The sequence below is a fragment of the Anas acuta genome, chromosome 2, assembly GCF_963932015.1.
Source record: "Anas acuta chromosome 2, bAnaAcu1.1, whole genome shotgun sequence".
NCBI classification, from domain to species: Eukaryota; Metazoa; Chordata; class Aves; order Anseriformes; family Anatidae; genus Anas; species Anas acuta.
In genome coordinates this window covers 35,829,420-35,848,888 of record NC_088980.1, presented here as the reverse complement: position 1 = coordinate 35,848,888, position 19,469 = coordinate 35,829,420, and the positions used below count along the sequence as shown (strand labels likewise).

General features: G+C 43.2%; 2 protein-coding genes across 5 annotated transcripts in view; one reads left to right on the top strand and one right to left on the bottom strand.

The window, feature by feature from the left end:
* The window catches only part of JAZF1 (JAZF zinc finger 1), a 185,810-nt gene extending 169,043 nt beyond the window's left edge, over nucleotides 1-16,767 (top strand). Inside the window, exons 4-5 of the mRNA XM_068674274.1 lie at nucleotides 7,652-7,821; nucleotides 14,370-16,767. Of these exons, the coding sequence (XP_068530375.1) occupies nucleotides 7,652-7,821; nucleotides 14,370-14,546 (347 nt within the window). The 3' untranslated portion in view covers nucleotides 14,547-16,767. The remainder of the gene's footprint in view (nucleotides 1-7,651; nucleotides 7,822-14,369) is intronic.
* A 1,018-nt stretch (nucleotides 16,768-17,785) lies between these two features.
* Nucleotides 17,786-19,469, bottom strand: part of TAX1BP1 (Tax1 binding protein 1) — a 57,102-nt gene continuing 55,418 nt past the window's right edge. For all 4 annotated transcript variants that reach the window (XM_068674270.1, XM_068674273.1, XM_068674272.1 and 1 more), the window contains one exon: nucleotides 17,786-18,956. In XM_068674270.1, the coding sequence (XP_068530371.1) occupies nucleotides 18,755-18,956 (202 nt within the window). In that variant the 3' untranslated portion in view covers nucleotides 17,786-18,754. The remainder of the gene's footprint in view (nucleotides 18,957-19,469) is intronic.

Here is a 19,469-nt window from a genome sequence, read left to right as displayed (position 1 = left end):
GAAGATTGTACATTATTGAAAGCCCTTTTTTGTGGAAAACAGGATTGGGAAAAAAAGTTTATATAAGAATGCAAAATAACTTCCCGAGACTATTGGCGCAGTGTGACCATAAAACCTCAACAGCACATTGTGCAGTGACATTACAACAATTTGCTTTAGCACCTCTGCAGCGTTTTTCAGAAAGTCCTGTTCTCCAAAACACATGCCACGGTATCAGTTGACAGTTTTTGCCAGAATTGGTTCTTTACATGCATGTTTTTGTGATTAGTTGCCGTTTCACTACTAATTGAAAATAGAGATTTATTTTTTTTTTATCCAGCTTGTTGCATGTATGTTTTATTTGCATTTATACATTCAGTAAGTTACAGCGTGTCTGTTTATAGGGGTGTGCAAACTGCTCGTAATGGATTTATAATCTCTGGGTTGGGATTTTCTGTGTTTTACTTTCAAAGAGAGTGCCCTTTGGTACGTGTATATCGACACATTTATACAAAGACAGATATCCACCTTACCCCTATATTGGCCCTAGCAGAATTTTTTTAACCCTAGCTTGATTAGCTTTGATTTTTTTGTAGCCCAGAAAGTTGAACAGATCTAATTTGGAAGGAGTTCCCAATTTTACTGACAGCAAATAAAAATATATAATGCTAATATCATACTAATAGTACTTCAAAGAAACAGCTTGATGTTTATTCTTTACCATTGTTGTTTTCATAGCTTTACCTCCAGGATTTTAGAGTGATTTCCCAAGTGGACTTGCTCAGCTGAAACCATTCTACGTGCAAATACAGCCTGCGCTTCTGTTACGCCTCCAGGATCTGAGGTCTTCCTGTGATTTCCAAAGCAGATTCAGACGTAGTAAAATTCAATGCGTCTTAGGTCACTTAAAACTCAGCATGTGCTTATGCTGAGCGTTTAAATGAAACCTAAAGGTGCTTTGAAATTGGGGAATAGACCAGTCTACCATGTTATTTAAAGCACTGAGGTTGTCAGTGGCTGCATCGCTGTGCTTGTGGGTCAGTCCTGGTTGAGGTACCACAACTCAGACCAGCTTTTCAGGCCCTCTCTGTGACTGTCCAAGTTGCAGTTGCCATTTCTACGGCTACTTCACGTGCCTCAGAGGAAGTCCAGAAACCCCTAAACGCCTTCTTGCCTGCTTAAACGTTCCCCCTCAGTGGAGCAGGCCCTGGTGGCTGAAAGCTACTCTTCAATTGAGGCAACCAAATGAGAAAAAGTCATTTTTTGTCTTACAATTCTCCAGAGCCATTTTTTTAAAGTACTTCGTGCGTTTAAATAATGTTGAAAGTCATACTGCTCTTTGTGTTTGAGGCCGTATGCACATCATTACACGAGGCACATTTTTGAAATGCTCGTGGTGCTTATTCACTAACCGAGCCTCGCTGCAGCCAGAAACAATAGAAAATTAGTTCCTCTAAATAGTCGTCGTTCCTAAACAGCTCGTTACTTAGCGCCTGACACTTGATCTCTGCTCGGAGAGGGCTGGAAGGAAGGGCGGGTACTCCAGAAGCCATTTTTCTGGCCAAATCCTGCTCTGACTAGTGTTGTGATGAAGGGCAGGAGGCGGATGGAGCTGGCACGAGCGCGCTGCCCGGCAGCGGCACCGCAGACCACACAGCCACCGGGACCCGCTGTGAGGGGGCTGGCAGCATCCCCGGGGCATGCCCCTCGTGGCCACACAGCTTCGTGAGGGTCCAAGTCAGTAATAAGCAGTAATTGCTGTTTTGATGGCTCTTTTGTGATCGCGCCGAGGGATGGAGGTCTCTGCCAGCCTTGGCAGGCGCCCATTTGACAAACCATAACCATCTCAAGCAGCTCCCTCAAGTGAAAGCAGGGCTGCCAAGCCTTCAGCTGGCTCAGAGAGCAAATCTGCCTCTCGCTCGGGAGCGAGGTTCAGAGATGCTGGCTGGGGTAAGAGCGAAGGCAACGGTGTGCATTGTGCCTGGATGATGAAAGTCCAGCCTCACCGCAGGGAACCCAGCGCTCACTTTATGAAGGGGCTTAATCCAAACGCCAACACTGCACTGGCAGTCTAAAATACCAGCACTACGCCCTGGTCTGCTTAAGCTACCCTTTTTTTGTTCTTTTTTTCTTGTATTCCATGTGCACACATCATTTTTTGTTGACATCAGTGATTAAAATGGTTTTGGAAATACAAAATCTCAATCTGAATGGACCTGCCACCAAGGCTGAAAAGCATTTTTGTCCTCTCAATCCCTTCTCCTCCCAACCCCCAGAAGAACAACCAAAGGGAAAATCCCATCGTAGGCTCTTTGGATGATCCATTGTTGGGAATTTGTTGCAGTTTCCAGAGCCCAATGCGTTGTGCCACTTGTACCAGCTCCTGGTCCTGCTGCAGCCCCTAAACTAAAGCCTTGCCTAGCAGCTGTGACACGTGTTATTTAACTGCTTTGTGCTTCATTGCTCCTAGCATTTATTTCCTGTGCTTTCTGTGAAGGAAGAATATTTTGTTTCGAATGACTCGATAAGCCCTGGGATCACCAGCGAGTGTCAGCTGTGGGAATGTTCTCCCTGCTGGTGAGCACGGAGGGAAGCTGGGCACATCCATGGACATGTAGGGAAGGACTTTGACAAACCCGCCAATGTGCTTTAGGGGTAGACCAAAATTCACATAACATTAATAATTCACTTTTTTTTTTTTTAATCAAGGAAGCTGTCACGGTGTATGGGAATGCAAGCTTCTTAACATAAGAAGTGCTCTCATAAAACTGGTTCTGTGAAATACAAACTGCGAGTCCCGCATGGGACAAAGTGTGAAGCTGAATTTTTATGGGAGATCATTGGAACCACCGTGAACTTTCGGTGACATTGGCGATGTTGCTTCCCGCTGCAGTAAGCTATTTGCTCTTAGTTATTCATTGTATACTTGAATGTATGCTTTCTGGTCACAAAGGCAATTGGCAAGGATGTTTTGTTTTGCTTTTTTTTTTCTTGGGAGGAGAAAGGAAGAACTCGTAATGTTCTTGATTTTAGATCAAGATGGATCATATTCGTTGTAACGGCGCACGCAGCTTGTGCTGGTTTTAATCAGCTTTGTCTTTTTTATTTTCCAGTGCACACTACAGAAGTCTTTAGATTTTACACATCAAACAACTACAAATGATGTGCACCTGCTAGAACCAAGCTTCATGGGAAGGTTGAGGAAAAAATGCCTCTGTAAATCTCACGGTAGAAGGAGTGCATGGACACAAAAGGTAGAATTGGCCACCGTGGCATCAATGCCAAGTAACCTCCACAAGTCTAAAAGATAAGGCTCCAGATCCTCAGCAGGGTAACGGGGATGTTGTCAATTCCAGAATGTCAGATGATTAACTCCCTGCCAGATGCTTTTGAGCTATTTAAAGGGCTGACTTCATCTGCTGGAGGAACGAAGAGAAGAAGAGAGGCATTCAAGAGGTCAGGTCTTTGCTGTAGGCGTAAGCGGCATTCTCACTGCCTTCAGTGGCAAAACCAACTGGAGGAAGAGGTAGAGCGAGTCTTCATGGTACAACTCTGCTCTTCCTTACCCTACAAAGATGTTTTAGCAGTAATCATAATCCCTTTTAGTGCGTGTTTTCTTTTGGCAAATAAGCTGCCGTGGTGCCGCCAGCCATCTCACTTAGGATGGCATTTGTCTAAACGCAGTATAAAAATTGAAAGGAAAATAACTTGGTGGTGTAGTTCTGTGAGCCTGGGTAATTTCTACCTTTTCCTAGCTGGTAATTTTCTGTCACACCTGGCTCTGACAGGGCAGTCGATGCCAGCTGCGCCTCGTGGTGTCCTTCTCCACCGGTGGAGCCCACCTCTTGCTTGAGGGGCAGTGGCATAGTGTGCAACATGGAAAACCCCAGGAAAAAAAAAATACACAACCGTAGCATTCTTTCCATGCTTTTGTGTTGTTTTGTTTTGGTTTTTAATCTACTAGGGGTGGCCCAGATGAAGTGAGCAAACTTTTGGCACGGCTGCTGGAGTGAGGACGGAGGAAACAGCTTTGGGGGCCGGGACTGGAGCACGCTGCTGTGTGCGAGGGCAGGGGCAGCGCCGCGAGGATGTCACCTGGGCTCTGGGAGGGTGCAGCACGGGGTCTCGGCTGGCTGAGCTACAGCTGGGCAGGGTCCCAAAATGAAAGCTCTGTGGTACAGCTGGCTTGGTAAAAAGCAGTGAGCTAGCAAGGAGACTCGGAAAGACCATTTCCAGAGGAGAGAGGTGGAGAAGGCAGGATTTTGCTGTTGCAGAACTAGTATTTGGTTACGGTAATAATGTGGTGAGCTGACATGCCGAGCTGCTCTGCTCGGTCCCCCAAAAGAGCAGCATGCCCCAGCAGAGCATCCCGGCCCCTTTCCCACGCACAGGGCAGCGCCCTGGCAGAGCTCAGCGAGCCGGGTCACCAGGAGCTCCTTTAACAGTTCCTTCAAATGCCTCTCCGAGTCCCATGGTCGGGCTGTCATACCCCAAAACAGGCCACAGGTTAAATGCAAATGCGCTTAAACATTTGCCTTCCCTTTTCAGATCAAATATTTACACTTAATATCGTGCAACACCACCCCGGTCCTTTTCCTTTTTCTTTTTTTTAATGCAAGCAAGATCTCACGGATCAAAGCACGGTGCTGCGTGCTTCCCCGCACAGTGCCACCGCCCTGGCCGGCTGCCCGGAGGGATCGAGGCGCCGCCGCCAGCTCGAGTTGCAGCCTTGGTGGTGTTGCAGCTCCTACACCTGACGTGCGGCCCGGGGCCGGGGACCCCGCTCGCCGTGGGAACCGCTTGGCCCAGCCGCCGGCCCCGCTGCGCGGAGGCACCGACAGCGGAGGAAATTAAATTCCAAGGCGGAATCGGGTAAAAGCCCGGCTGAATCCGTGTTGTTTTCCTATGGCAACTGAAACAACATCATTATTTAAAGGATAAATTTTTATTGCTAATGAATTTTATTTTTTTTTTAAGACAGTAAGTTTTTACATTTTGTTTATACCAGGGCCCCTCTTAAAGACATTTTGGGATTTGTTTATTTATTTTTTTTTTTTTTAGAAGAGAGTAGAAGCCATGAGTTCAGTAGGATGCTGTCAGATAAGAGCAGCGATGGGCTCTGCAGTTCCAGCTCATACAAAGCGCTGTGCCTTCAAGGTGCTTCGCATCATTAGCGGGATGCCTGGCTAGGGAAAGAAGGAAAGCATATCCCTATGGTTATTCATACCATCCTACTTGTAAAATCCCTAATGGCAGGTCTTGGTTTAAAAACCCGAGGCACTAGAGAATTTGTTCGTACTGTTTAAACAACTCTTTTCACTGTACTAGACAAAATCTTGCATTTCTGTTCAGGTAAGCTAATTAAAGTGAAACCATAGGGATGCTCTGACCTTGCAGATGCTTGTGCATCCTTTTTGATCTCTCCTCTCTCTCCTTCAGTGAGCCTACCTGGAAGTGAAGAGCAGGCAGAAGTTGTTACAGAATCAGGTCTATACAAAGTTAGTAGAAAAAATTAAAGGATGCCTTAAAGTACAGGAGAACCTATGGAGATGTATAATTACGATTACTTCTACTCCCCCCTGCTCCACATACCTTTTTTTCTTCCACAGCACATTGCACATTAGGTTTTCTGATGCACCAATGGTTGTTTTATAAAACTATGCTCCTTGTTACCCTTGAAAGTCGTGATATCCTTAGTGACATCATGGTCTTGAAGGATATTTTTGGGGGAGGATAAAATCCTATTTATGGGGAAATCGCCCCCCTTTTAAGGGGGTGTTTACAGTGTCAGAAATTGTTGGTATTGGCGTCTGGAGGGGTTGAATATGTTCTCATCCTAGAAATGCGTGTATCTATTTACAATATTTTTTCTGTTGCATTTGCCAAAAAAAAAAAAAGAAGAAAAAAAGTGAGCTAAAACATTTGAAAGGAACAGCTTGAGGAATTTTTTCCATCGAGATACAATCAAGGGCAGGAAATCGTAGAAGCAGAGTTGTGGTTTTGCCTCCTGTTTTGTTTTTTTTATTGGTTAATTAAACTATAACAACTCTTAACTTCATTTTAGGTTAACTGTTCCTAGAGTTCAGGAATCTTTTAAGAGGTCAATAATGCTTTCCTTGGCGTTCAGTCCTTCTGTGTGGGATGGGGGACCTGGGGCAGCGGCGCGCTTTTCCAGCTGTCCCGCAGAAAGCCGTGTGCGTGCGCTCGCGGCCGCGCTTGGCGGTGGTGGGAAGGGATCCCTCCTCCCTCATCTGCGCACCACCCCGCCAGGATGGGAGCCGCAGGAAAGAACTGTGAATAGCCTGACATCTGTAAGCTGACTTCCAATATCTGATTAAAGCTCCGGAGCCCGAAGCGCTCCCAGCTACCAGTTGACATGCGTTTTGCGCTTAATGACGGGGAGGTGCCGAGCAAGAGGGGGGGAGCGCATGGGGAGGAGGGGGATCGGGAGAGAAAAATGAAGGCGATAGGTGTGGATCCAGTTTCATGAGAAGCGAGAAAAACAAAGCCTCCATTGTACAGTGCTGCACGGGTTTTCTGTGTGAAGTCGTGATGTTTCTTTTTTAAAGTGCCATAAGGCATCTGTCTGCGCCTTCCCCTCGCTGCCTCGAGCTGCTCGGAGGCATGCACTTAAAGGGCAAATGAGGGAAGCAAATAGAGCCATGCAAGTGTCATATAACTGTCTTTAATAACGGGAGCTATTCCAGCACTCGGAGCCAAATCGTCTTTCAGCAGAAAGGATAAAATTTAGCAGAGCTGGGAAAGGGAAAGAATAAAGGGGAGGGGAAACACAGCACCACCTCCTGCTGACACCACAGAAGTTTCCCTAAGCTTTCCCTCTCTCTCCCTCTGTGTATATATTTTCTTTTTAATCAGCTGGGGCTCTTCCCTCCCTTGCCTTTTTTTTTTTTTTAACTGTATTTTTACAGTTGGAATTCTGCTTTCCCAATTTCTCTTGTTTCCCATTTAACTTCTTCAGAGAATTTCATTAATAGTTATTGCAATTAAAAATAATAAATAAACTCAGCACCAGCTGCTCAAACGGCTCTTGTAGCATATCTGGAACATAATGTGGTCTGCGCAGGGCAGCCACACAATGCAATTTATCCCCACACCTGAGGGAATGAATTTCACAACTATAATTGCTACAATATAATTCTTATTAATGTTGTGCTATAATTCCTATTAATTCCAAAGGGCTAGTAAATGCATTAGGACTTGTCAACATATTATTTTACACTGTTTATGATCTGTAGAATTACGCTCCTCAGTATTGTATTGCATAAAGAAAAGCCTTAAAATTAGCTTTAATTGCAGGGGGGAGGAAAAACACATTTTCTGTTTGGGCCCTGGGAAAGAAGGAGGGATCCTGTTGTTTGCGGGGTAATGAAACTGCAGTTTAAAATCAATCCTTTGAACTTCCTGCGCCACACAGTTAAGTGTTTATGAAAATAACAGGAATAATGCCTGTCTCGGTTATCAGAAAAAGAGCCACCGGTGCCTTCAGGGAAGAATAAATGGCTATAAGGAGGAGAGGTTTATGAAATTAAAACTGTCTTCCAGCAAAGACAAAAGTGGGGAAATTACAAGTCATTGTAACTGATGTGATAAATACAGAATGCGTTATCTTGCCGTGCTCCTTTATCCTTATCTCACCACCCTGCTTTTCTAGGTAGTGAATATGATGAGGAGGAAGTAGACTATGAAGAATCAGACAGTGATGAGTCCTGGACTACAGAAAGTGCTATCAGCTCTGAAGCTATCCTTAGTTCAATGTGCATGAATGGAGGGGATGAGAAACCTTTTGCCTGTCCTGTTCCTGGATGTAAAAAAAGATATAAGGTAAGCAGTAGTGCAAACCTATCTTACTTCCAGCTGCTGCAGAGAGGCGAGGGGGAAAAAAAAAAGGAAAGCCTGTAAAATCACTTTATACCCTTCTTGTTTAATAGACTTGTCATATTTATTTTTGTGGTATTTTAGCAGAGTATGTGTTTTATTCACCGCTTGCCTCTGAAGCACAGCCAAGTTATAAGGTTTTTAAATGTGGCCTTTGCATCCTGGTCTGTCAAACGGGATTACGTATGGTGACTTTCCTAGGACTTACGCTTTCCACGTTTTAATTAGTTTTCTATAATTCAGACAAATTAAGTGCAGAACCCAGGAGGCAATACCAGCAAAATGATCTCATGGGTCCCTTTCAGAGGCACTAAGTAAAAAGCTTCTGCCCATCAATGCCGGGATGAAATCCTTCTGCGTAAGTAAGCTGAGAGGGATGCTGCCTCTCCTGCAGAGACACCGTGCCCGGCATACTCCTTCTGGTACAGGCGATGTACGGGAAGGTGGTGGTTAATGTTTCACAAGTCAGAGGTCACCTCAAGAAGGCAGAGCCTTGGAGAAGTTCTGGCATTGTTCTGAGCTGGGTCAGTGTCCCAGTGACTCATGTGCACAGCAGTCGCTGTGTCTGGCCCTGAGCGCTGGGCTTGCGTCCCTCTGCGTGACATGCTGGGAAACTTTTTTTTTTTTTCCCCTTTCTGATTACACTCCGTCATGAGAAAATTTTCTCTGTTTATGGGAGTGAAACGTCTTTAACTCTGAACCTTGAGCTGGCTGGTAAAGAACACGCTGTGACGGTGCGAGGACAGGAATATTGCTTCACGTGAACGGGTGCGGGGGCAGATTAGGTTTTATTGACCACTTTGGACTTCAGTAGTGTATAGACACTGAAATTTGGGATCAGAAATAGTGTACTGGCTGCAATTCCTTTAAATAACTTTGTGCATGAAGTCCTAGAAAATTCAACCACGGACCTACACCCTAGAAAAACCGGTAGTGGTGGGCTTTGTTTTTATACTTGTTCTATTTTATGGCTTTGCCTTTAAATAACTGAAAAGCAGGGACTTAAAAGAGAACAGAAATATGAAAGAGAAATATAGGAAGACCAATAACGTTTGAGATAAAACAGTTGTGACAAGAACGAATAAACTGTGCGTGAAAACGTGTAGTGGATGAAAATGTGTTGCAGCGATCCTGCAGCTGTTCTGGGCTGCGCCGTCGCTGTTAGCAGCAGGTCACGAGACTGGGGCTCGTGCACGGTGCTGGGGGACCAGCTAATGCTTGCTTAAAATCCTGGTAACGTGAGCAGGAAAGCAGCGTGCTCCCTTCTTAGCGACGGACAAGCCTGGTTTTGCGGAGCTGCGTCGGACCTGTGCAATGATTATTCTCCATCTCAGGGGGCAGGGCAGAGGGAAAGATGTTTTGAGCCTATTTTCCAAGTATTACTTTGCAGATAAAACCGCTTTAAGTGAGATTAATACTTTTCCTGTGTGTGGCAGAAGCTGTGTCGGACGGAGGGTACAGCATAAATGCTAAACCCCTAGCTCAGGAAGCAAACAAGCCATGGTGATTGTTAGAAGTCAGTATGCCCACAGGGCATCTATGCGTTGCAGAAAGCATTCATTTAATGGCACAGGCTAGAAGGAGAACCCTGTAATTTGCTATATCCTGTCTGTTCTCTGTTTGACTGCCAGCCCTCTGTCTTTTTATTGCCCAAATAAGCAAGCTGTTCCTGCCTGCTTCTGCTATCTCGCTACCTTCATCTCAAATGCATGAGGACTGTCTAAGGGATATCTCGTACACCATTAATGTTCGAGCAGTCGGACAGGGAACAAATTAATGACCCAGAGAGAGGCTGGCAGACAGAGAGCAGCAGCAAATAAAAAGTGCCGTATTTTCCTCAGAGACTCACCTCTGTTCAATCCAGATAGGAAAATACATTTCCTTTAGCTCTGCCTCACCTCATCTCTCTTTTCTGTGGGCTCTGCTTCCTTCCTTTTTTTCTTTTCAGCCTTTTTTTTTTTTCTGCTTTTTACATTTTTATCTTTGTTTCCTTCCTTTTAGTTTCGTGTCAGCTGTGTTTCTTGTTTCCTCTTCGTCTTCCTCCTACTTAACCCCCTCCTCAGATGAATTATTTGCTGAGTCTGGGTAGGGAGTCCTGTGATCAAAGCGCTGGGATTTTCTGGTGGGTACTGGATAATCACAGCCAGGGCTGTAAAACAATTATAGAGCCACAAACAGGAACACGGACATGCACATACAGTAATTGCCAGGCTCCCTTCACGGCTGAGAAAGGATGCATTCTTTTAGGGAGCGAGGAGGAAAGGAGAATGTACACAGTTTTCTTTTGTCTGGCCCTAGGTGACGTACGTTTGAGAAGCAGAGATGTTATTTTTAGGTGTGTTATTTGTACTGCAGGACTGCCCAAAGGACCCAGTAGGGTTTGGGGCTCCTTTTTGCAAACAATGTACAAGGATAAAAGATGGCCTCTGCACTGAAAAGTCATTATGGAAAGGTAAATACGACAAGAATGAGTACAACAAATACTCCCAAGGAGTGGGCTGGGGCGGACAATGGAAACTGTAATAAGAACATGTTTATACACAAGCCCAGATGAGTATCAGAAGACCCTACTGGCCTTCTGCCCAGCTGCTATCTGCTGGCAGTTTCCCATAGGCACTGCAGCAGAAGGCAGTCATAAACATTTAATTGTTCTTCAGGAACTTTTATTTTTTTAAGAAAATAAAATTGCTTGCTTATAAAATGCATGGGTACTAAGCCCTCTGTACAGTATGGCACAGATTTTTCTTGAAGGGCCAAAGATTCTGGAAAAAAAAAGAAAAAGAAAACAACTTTAGTGGCTTGTAAACTTGTTTGTTGGGATATTCTGAAACAGCTAAAGGGATCTGGAGCACGCTGACTTCTAGGTGCCTAACACCCTCTGAAAGTAGTTTCTGAAGCTTGCTTTCTTTGTCATTTTACAGTTGCTGAGAGAGGAAATGTTGAGTATCTAAGAGTTTGTCATTTGCTGTTTCACTACGATTTATCTGCTTTGCATTTGAAGCCATTAATTTGATTTTAGAAAATCATCCAAGTGATTGAGCGGAACCTTAACATCTTGTTTCTTCAGAGTTCACCCTGGCCAAACCTAGGCTTCACGCTGACATTTAGGTGACCTCTCCAGTAGGCGGTGGGTGATGAGTTCTTAACGTGCTTTGCAAGATGCCACCTGTGGGAGCTGAACTGTGGATTTGTGAAGCTGGCGATTGGCTTTCCTTTTAGTACACCCCACCTGTTTGTATCAGTTACTTGGGTGCCAACTCAGGAGAAGGACATTCAAAACGCATGTGATGTAGATAAACTGATTCAGGCAACTTCCAATAAAAGTTCAACGCACAATAAAGACAAAAATGCCATAAATGATGTGTATGTACTACTACAGACAAAACCCTGGAGTATTTGTCATAGTTTTTGCGGACTGTGCAAATACAGTAACACGAGAATAGCTGTACATACACCCAAAACGTAGTTATATGCATCTCTATCAGTGCAATCATGAAACACGAAGACGTCAGCAGCTGATCTCATCGAAGCAAGCCTCAGTTCTCATCTCTCACCTACAGGCAGTCTAGAAAAGCAAATTCGCCTAAGCTTCTCTTGGCCTTTGTAACATTTTTAACTACCTAGAAGGTACAAGCTTGGTTTCTCTGTGCAGTCTGTGGATTATTCCTGAACTTACATGCTCTTCCTACATGAAAACCTTACAGTTTATCAGTGTAGGTGCGTTACCCAGGACTGAAATTCACTGGGGTGGTAGAGGTGCTTTCCTGAGCGCACCTGGTTTATGATGGTATTTGAAAGGGTATATAAACCATGGCTCATCTCTGTCCGTACATTGCCTTTGCAAGGGTGTTTTTTTAATTACTGTTGGCGTGTTGGTTGTTACGGTTGTTCCAGATTGTCTCACTTAGATATATTTGGCGTGTTCCCTTACTCATGGTAGTGCTCAGTAGGGCACAAGTTGCGTGAGAAGCCAGAGCAGCACAGTTATGGGGCGAGGAGGAAGGAGGGGACATGAGGATGTTCCCATTTCCCTGCCCTCCCTCTGAGGACACTGAGAAGCAGGTAGACCAGGCTGCTAGGCTGGGTGGGATTTTTGTGAAGGAACAGCACAGAGGTGAGTCTGAAACAAGAAATCCACCTGAACCAGCCCTACTTGAAGAGGGTGGCGTGCTCGTGTCGCTTCTGGTGTGTGGTGGCTTTGTGGGTCCGTCCAGTGTCCTCGTGTCCCTGCAGACCGGGCAGTGCCAGGCTGAACTCCCCCGCCTCCTCCTGATCTGGTCCCGGGTTAATAATTGTTTCCTCCTGCTGAAGGTTTGTGAGTGCCCTTCCATGCTGCCATCTTCTTCCTCAATCACTTGTGAGAGTAAATAACGAGCAACCCAAGTAACCGGAGCAATAAAAGTGATGTATGGGTTTGGCAGCGTTTTTTGCCATACCTCAACAAACTCAACCCAGACATACAACAAAGTGTTTACATTGCAGCAGTGGAAAAAGTGCTGAAGAGTTGACTGTAATTCTAACAACAGCTTTCTTTTAGACACAAGCGCAGATCGGATTTCATCTTACACTGGCTCCTCATACCCTGCGTGTTTTGCTATTTCTCAAACCTTCCACGGCCCAATTAATTCCACACAGGTTGCTGTTTTAGCATTTCCTTAAATTTTTCTGCCTGAAATTACTTTCCCCTTTCATCAAAGCATGTGGTGCGTCCTGTACTTGAGGCTGAGTGGATCGTTAAAAAAAATCTGGAAGAGGAGAAGAGCACAGTTGGCACGGAGCAGTGAGGGCGTTTGTGATCTGGGGAGTCCGTAACAATTGGTACTGGTCGCTTAAAAGTACCTCAAAATGACTGCTTATAAAGAGTGAAAGTCTGAGCAGGCTTCTGTAGTTTCCAAGATAAGTAGAGGGTTTGGGGTTTACTTTGTTTTTAAAGTCTCAGTGCAGCAGCAACGGTTTAGCAGGTCGCCCTCTGATCAGCACCATCGGGGCACTGGGCGGTGGCTGCTGCAGCCGCGCTCCTCCCGGCTTCGTGATGGGGGCCACAAGTTCCTCTCGGCCCTTTTCTTGCTTGGCATTGTGCAGACAGCATGTGGAGGGGACTGCCAGGAGCGTCACTGAGCACTTGGGATTTTGATGCAGAGTAAATCGGGTTAGGAGGTAGGGGAGGAGAAGGAAAGTGTTGGCAGGAGAGCGGTACCAAAGGTGGTTACCTCGTGCCTCTCTGATGTTAGATTTGTGATGCGTGTAGAGTCTGGTGAAGTTCGAGGAGTTTCAGCTCGGTTCTGTTTACAGAAGGCTTTTAACTCTTTTTTTCTCTTTCTCCTTCTCTTTTCTTCTTCCTTGTCCAACTGCTGCGAGTTCCAAGCTGGAGCTTCCCCCGTAAGCTGCCTGCTAACACAGCTGAGCTTGCTGCTCAGAGCCACGGGGACATTTTGTCATGTGTAGCAAAAGCCCGGGGCTCAGCAAAGACAAAATTCCTTAAGCTCTTATTTGGTGGGCTATATTAATTTTGGCTTTTTTTTAGTTAAAAAAAAAATAATAATCTGAGGCAGACGTCTAGGAACTTCAGACAGGATATGGTAGAGCCTATGGTAGAACCTTTGCTACAAGTCATCTTGGCTTCTTTTTTGGTTTTCTTGCTAGGAGAAGCTCTAATGAAACACAGTTTGCGTCCCCCTCTCCTCTCTCCCCTTTTTTCCCCAAAAAAATCCAAGCTCTCTTGGTGGAAGCTAACATATACTATGAGAAAGGGACTCTGTTAGGATGAACCCTAGAGAAAGCGGTATCGCGTGCTGGTTAGACCACAACAGCTCCTTCCATTTTTGCCAGAAAGATGCGAGGAGAGCAGTGGTAGGTTTTAGCTGCAGGATCCTCCAGTTTTAGCTGTAGGATCTTCCCAAACAATAGCTGTTTTGAAGACTGCTTCTCTGAATTATTTTCTGAGTGCCCTGCGCAACTCCGAGCTAGCTGCTCCCTGCAGTTAATTCTTTGGAGACAATGTGTAAACTATCAGAAGTTGCTGGTGCCTAAAGACATATCTACAAACAATGACACAGAGCGGAACAAAAACACCATGGGGGGAGCTCCAGCTTTTTGAAGAAGTGTGACTCGAGTCTTGATGCCAAACCTTTGTTTGCTTGTAAATGAACCTCGGGATAACATTTTTCAATGCTATATGAAAAAAAAAATATTAAAAAATGGCAGGAAGCAAAGAACATTTATGTATGATCCCACTAAGCAAGCAATATTTCTGGAAAGTGCCATGCGCTGGGAGATAACAATCAGAACTACCCAGGTGTGATACATTAGGACTGCACAGATCACCCTCCTTCCTGTCCCACCCTGTCTTGGAGCACAACACATGCACAACACCTGGAGGGTTCCTAGCAATTTGAGTCATTCTGCCCCTACCATTAGCTGGGTTGTGTTTTTCAGCAGACACCGAGGCGTTTCGAGGCCAATCGACCACTAACGCTCTGCTTTCTCGCTCGCAGAATGTGAATGGCATAAAGTACCACGCCAAGAACGGCCACAGAACGCAAATCCGCGTACGCAAACCATTCAAATGTCGCTGTGGAAAGAGTTACAAGACAGCTCAGGGCCTGCGGCACCACACAATCAATTTCCATCCCCCCGTGTCTGCTGAGATTATCAGGAAGATGCAGCAATAACATGCTGGTCACAAATGTGCCAAGAAATCCTCACCAGCAGTTGCTGATTTTGAGAACAGCCACCTTTTTCAGGGGAAGCATTCAGCAACCCTTTAAACAATTAAATGCATGCTTTAAAATTTTCTGTAATTTTGGAATGATGTATCTTTGTAGAGTTAATGATTTTGTACATTTGCACATGTAATCATCATACCCATTTTCATTACTTTGAGATAAGGTGCTATAAAAGCTATAGGTTCTTCAGAACTTTTTTTCTCCAAAAACAAAAAAATTAGGGGGCGTCGCGTATTTAGTTGTACTGAAGTGTTGAATAGGAGTAAGGGGAGGAGAGCTTGGCACTGATGTAATTTCAAGATTGTAATGTGATGAAGACTTCCGATGCATCTGTCAGTGTGTGTGCAAAACCAAAACAATACCACCATTGTCAAACTATAGTTAACATGCCTTACATTATGGAGTTATCAGTGGAGTAGCAAGTCTTTTAGGTAATGGAAATATAAATAAGAAAGAATGTTTAACATAATATGCTAAAAATATTTTCATACTTAAATAACATACATAAAAATGTGTGCTTGCTGTATTTTATATTATCTTGCAAATCTTTTTTTTTTTTTTTTCCCCTCTTGAAATGCTGAAAATCTTGCCATTTGAACTAGTAAACAATCACTTTAGTGTTAGGAATTACTTTTTTTTTTTTTTTTTTTTTTTTTTTTTTGTACAAGATGTTATATTATGTTCATGCCCATCAAACTTTTGAGGACCAATATCCCAGTCCAACTAAATATTTACCCCTGAAATATCTGTTAGAAAGACATTTGGAAATACTTAAGTGCAAATTTATGTGTGTGTGAGAAAGAATTATCTTCATCTCAGATGAAGTCTTAAAGCACTTTGTAGTTCTCTATTGCCAACAGATTTAATGTTTTATGTGTTGCCAATTCTTGCAACTACTGTACTAGCATGTGCCTGTGGTTGCAAATAAAAATTAAAAATTCTGCGCATGGTTTAAGGAGGTCCATTATTTGTGCTCAGGGAGCTGCCAATGCCGCTCCCTCCTGTTCATTGTATTTTGAGGTTTTCTTTGTACGTTTTTTGCTTCTCGTTGTAGGTCACTGCATTCCATTTGGAAGTGTCTGTTTAGCTTTACAGTTAATTTTGCTGAAATATGACATATGAGCCTTATCGAAGATTTAAGTGCTTCTTGCAGCAGGTGGTCAGAGAGTGACTTAGAGCAAAAGTCAGCATGAGAGAGCTTCGTGTCTGGGCCATACCTGAACATTTGTTGCTTACCATCCTGCCTTGAGCATTCTTCTCTCACAAGTGCTATTCTTGGAATTGAGCTGGCCAGTTGCATCGAGGGGGCACCCCCCACCCTGCCCCAACCTTGAAACACTGCTTACGTGGCAAGGGTCAGGGAGGAATGCAAAACGTTCAGTACAGTAATCGCCTTTGCTTATTTCCCATCCTTTTAAGTGCAAAAGAAAGCTCAAAACGTGAGGAATAAGCCTTTCCCTTTATTTTTTTTTTTTCCAAAGCTTTAAAGGAAAATGTTTTAAGGATGACAATTGCCTATTTTTTCAGCTGAGTAAAAAAAAAAATCTCTCTAAAAACTGGGAATCATCCTAAACGCTAAGGTTCGAACATCTGTATTTAAACAAAACACCACTTTTTCAAATCCTAAAGAGATGACAGTGGTTGTATTGCACAGTGCTGTCAGCTGGGTTTTGAGGATGATCCAGACATGAGAATTATTGGTACACAAAAGGCCCCATGGGGCCATTTCCTACCTTCTGCAGTTTTGGCAACAGACGTGGCCAACAACTATGTTTTGGCTCTGCTCCTAGTGCAAGAAACTACAGGCTGGGTAAGTAAATTCAACAGCTAAACAGTCGTAAAATGTCATTGTTGCATGTAAATTCCTTTCAACTATAAAAACAAAATTCCAGTTTCTATTTACCTATTCATTGTGACAGTATTATTAAACAGGTAAAGATGGGACTATTTTGTTATACTGTGTATAGTGAATGTATTGTACTGTGTCTGTGAAAAAGTGTGCTTTAAATTATATTTTCATATGTTTTGTTGGGGACAAAGTACTTTAAGTTTGAAAGTGACAGAGGTTTGTTTTAGAACTGAAGGCAACTTAACGAATTCCTGTCAAGAAAGCTGCTTATAAATGTAAATCAAATCACATTTAAAATAAACTGCCTCTGACCTAAAATGACTGCTCTCTACTTGTCACTAACATGGAGTGAAGCTCTTGGGCTGTCTACTGTATTTGTGTATTTTTACTTTGGGCTCATCAAACTCTGTTCTGTAACACCTGCAGCAGCTTGAGAGCTGCATCCTTCACACAGCCAAACACAGGGTGCTGCAGCTGGGAGGAGAAAATGGAGCATTTGGATGTAAGCAGCCAAAAGGACACTCAGGTTGCAGAGGATGTTTCCTTCCAGCGTCACACCAGGGCTCAGCCTGCCAGGTAAGAGGTGGTGGTGATGCTCCTGAACCCTCCCCTTCTAATGGAAGGGTATGAGAACCTTTCTTGTGAAGGTTTTTCACAAATGAAGCCTCTAGCCCTAAGAAAAGAGGAATCGTTAAAATCTAAATTGCTATTTTAAGTGGCTGTGTGAGGGTGGCTATTTAATAGGGAAACTTCAGCAATTCCCTGTGTATGCACCTCAAAGAAGTCTGCTTTGGCACAACCAGGGTGTGAGGTTGTCTTCCTGTGTAGGATACCAACATCTGAGACTTCAGACACCTTTACTAATATGACTGTAACTTGAATAATGTTTATTTTTTATAGCGAGTTCTGTTTTCATACACTACTGAGTTATTAAAAAAAATGGTAAAATATTGTTTCAGTACTTCCATGCCTTACCTTGGACTGTCTACTGACAGGAGTTTGGGAGTTTAAAAAAACGTAAAAACCTAACCTGGAATGCAGAGGACTGCTGTAGTAGCTGCTGCTCAGTGCCCTGCAGTCTATCTGTGTCATGCAGCTTTTAATAAACCCTGCACTGAACAGGATATTGCCTATGTTCACAAGTAAGAGCTGCACACAACAGAAGTTACTCAAACACTAAATCCCCAAGTCTCCCTAAAACAAGGTACATAAATAGATGTGAGCAGCAGTTACTTTGTCATACAAAACTGAACCATCATTTACTGCAATTATGTAAAGCCTAAACTCCAGCTTATTTTATGTCAAAATAAGCAGTGGGGAAAAAAAGACCACTGACTCCATGAATAATTCTGCTTTTAATGTAACAAGACTACTGTACAACAAGTGGAAAGCAATTTACTTAATACAGTTAGGTAAATATAAAATGTTTAGATATACACACATGTTTTTACTTAACTGGAAAGAAATACATAAAGTTAAAATGCAGAAGGTTTTAAAAGCCCTAAGCAAAAATGAACACAATTCACTGTTGTGAAAATATAACAATATTTTCTACTGAATGCAATTGCAACATAATGGCAATGACTTTTTAAACAATTAATTTCCAGGCATTTAAGCACAACGGTTTCTTTCAACTCAAAAATTCTGCCTTAAAGTATAACGTACTTCACTGAACATTATTCCTTAAGGCAAACACTGCATATGTAAAACTGAAGGATCTGCCATTACCTTTGTTGCAGGCATGTAATCTCACAGTACGTGCACCTACATTTCAGAAATGTGCTAGAAAACTATAGTTTCATTGGGTAAATTATGTAAATTATGCAACTCCCTGGTTTAACTGTTACTGATGAAAAGAGACTACACAACTTTGCTAGGAGAAACACCTGTTTATTACGTTTTTAATCACACCTCAGTTCTCACGGTCAAGATAAACCATAGGAGCTTTGGTGTTGTTTTACATAGCTGAAGAGCATCACGAAGCTGGTCTCCTTTGTTCTGAGGCTGAGTCGTTCCTGTGTCCTTACAAATTCCAAATTCTACTGGATAGGGGAATAAATAGCTACATACACAACAAGGTCTTTTTTTTTGTTTTTTTTTTTAGTATAATGTTAGGTAGAGGGAGAAGGTAACTCAAATAGCAGCTTACAGCCAGGATTTATCATGGCTCCCGTTAGAGTACACTAGCTTTTAATCAGAAATCTGCACTGTTAAAGAAAAGCTGTACTGTTGTTTTGTGGTTTGTTTTTCCATAGGTGGACTACTCAAAGTTGTTTCTTTTTAAGCTACACTGCAAACAAAAGATTTAATCAAAATTTAAAACGTTCTGATCAAAGTGCGTCTGGACGTGCCTCTCAAAGCCCTGCTGGTCGTAGTCAGGTGGGAACTGCTCGCTGCACATGGGGCACACCTTCCAGTGACTTTCCACGTGCTCCTCAAACTTGCTCTGATCATAGTTAGGGGGAAACATCACATCACAAAGGGGGCATTTCTTGTGCACATCAAAGCTTCACGAAGAGGTGGAGAGAAAGGAAAAAAAAAAAAAAGGAAAGTTATTTAATCTGTTATTGCCAAATAAAATACAGAGGTAGGCTCCTGCTGCTGCTCTACTACTAATTTAAATTTGAGCAGAATTGGTATCTGTGTACGTATCACACAGTTAATTAAAATGTCTTAGCCGTAAGCCTTCAATACGGTTAATGTAGTTTTTTATACAGGGATTCCAAAGTAACTTGGCGCTTAAAAAGTTACATCATTTTGACATAATTCCAACCTCCACTGAATACAAATCTATTGAATGTCTTAATGGCCAAGCGGTTTCATGGGAAACCACTCTCTCTGCTCATAAATGCTTGCTCTTAGCAAACATAACACTTTATAAAAGCTCTAAACTTAGGTTCACAATTAGGTTGGAAAGAGGGAGAAAGAAAACAAAAGTTACTCATTCATTCACCAAACGACATTTGACATTCAGTCAAAATAAGGTACAACAAATAGTCTGCCCTGTGTAACAGCAAATT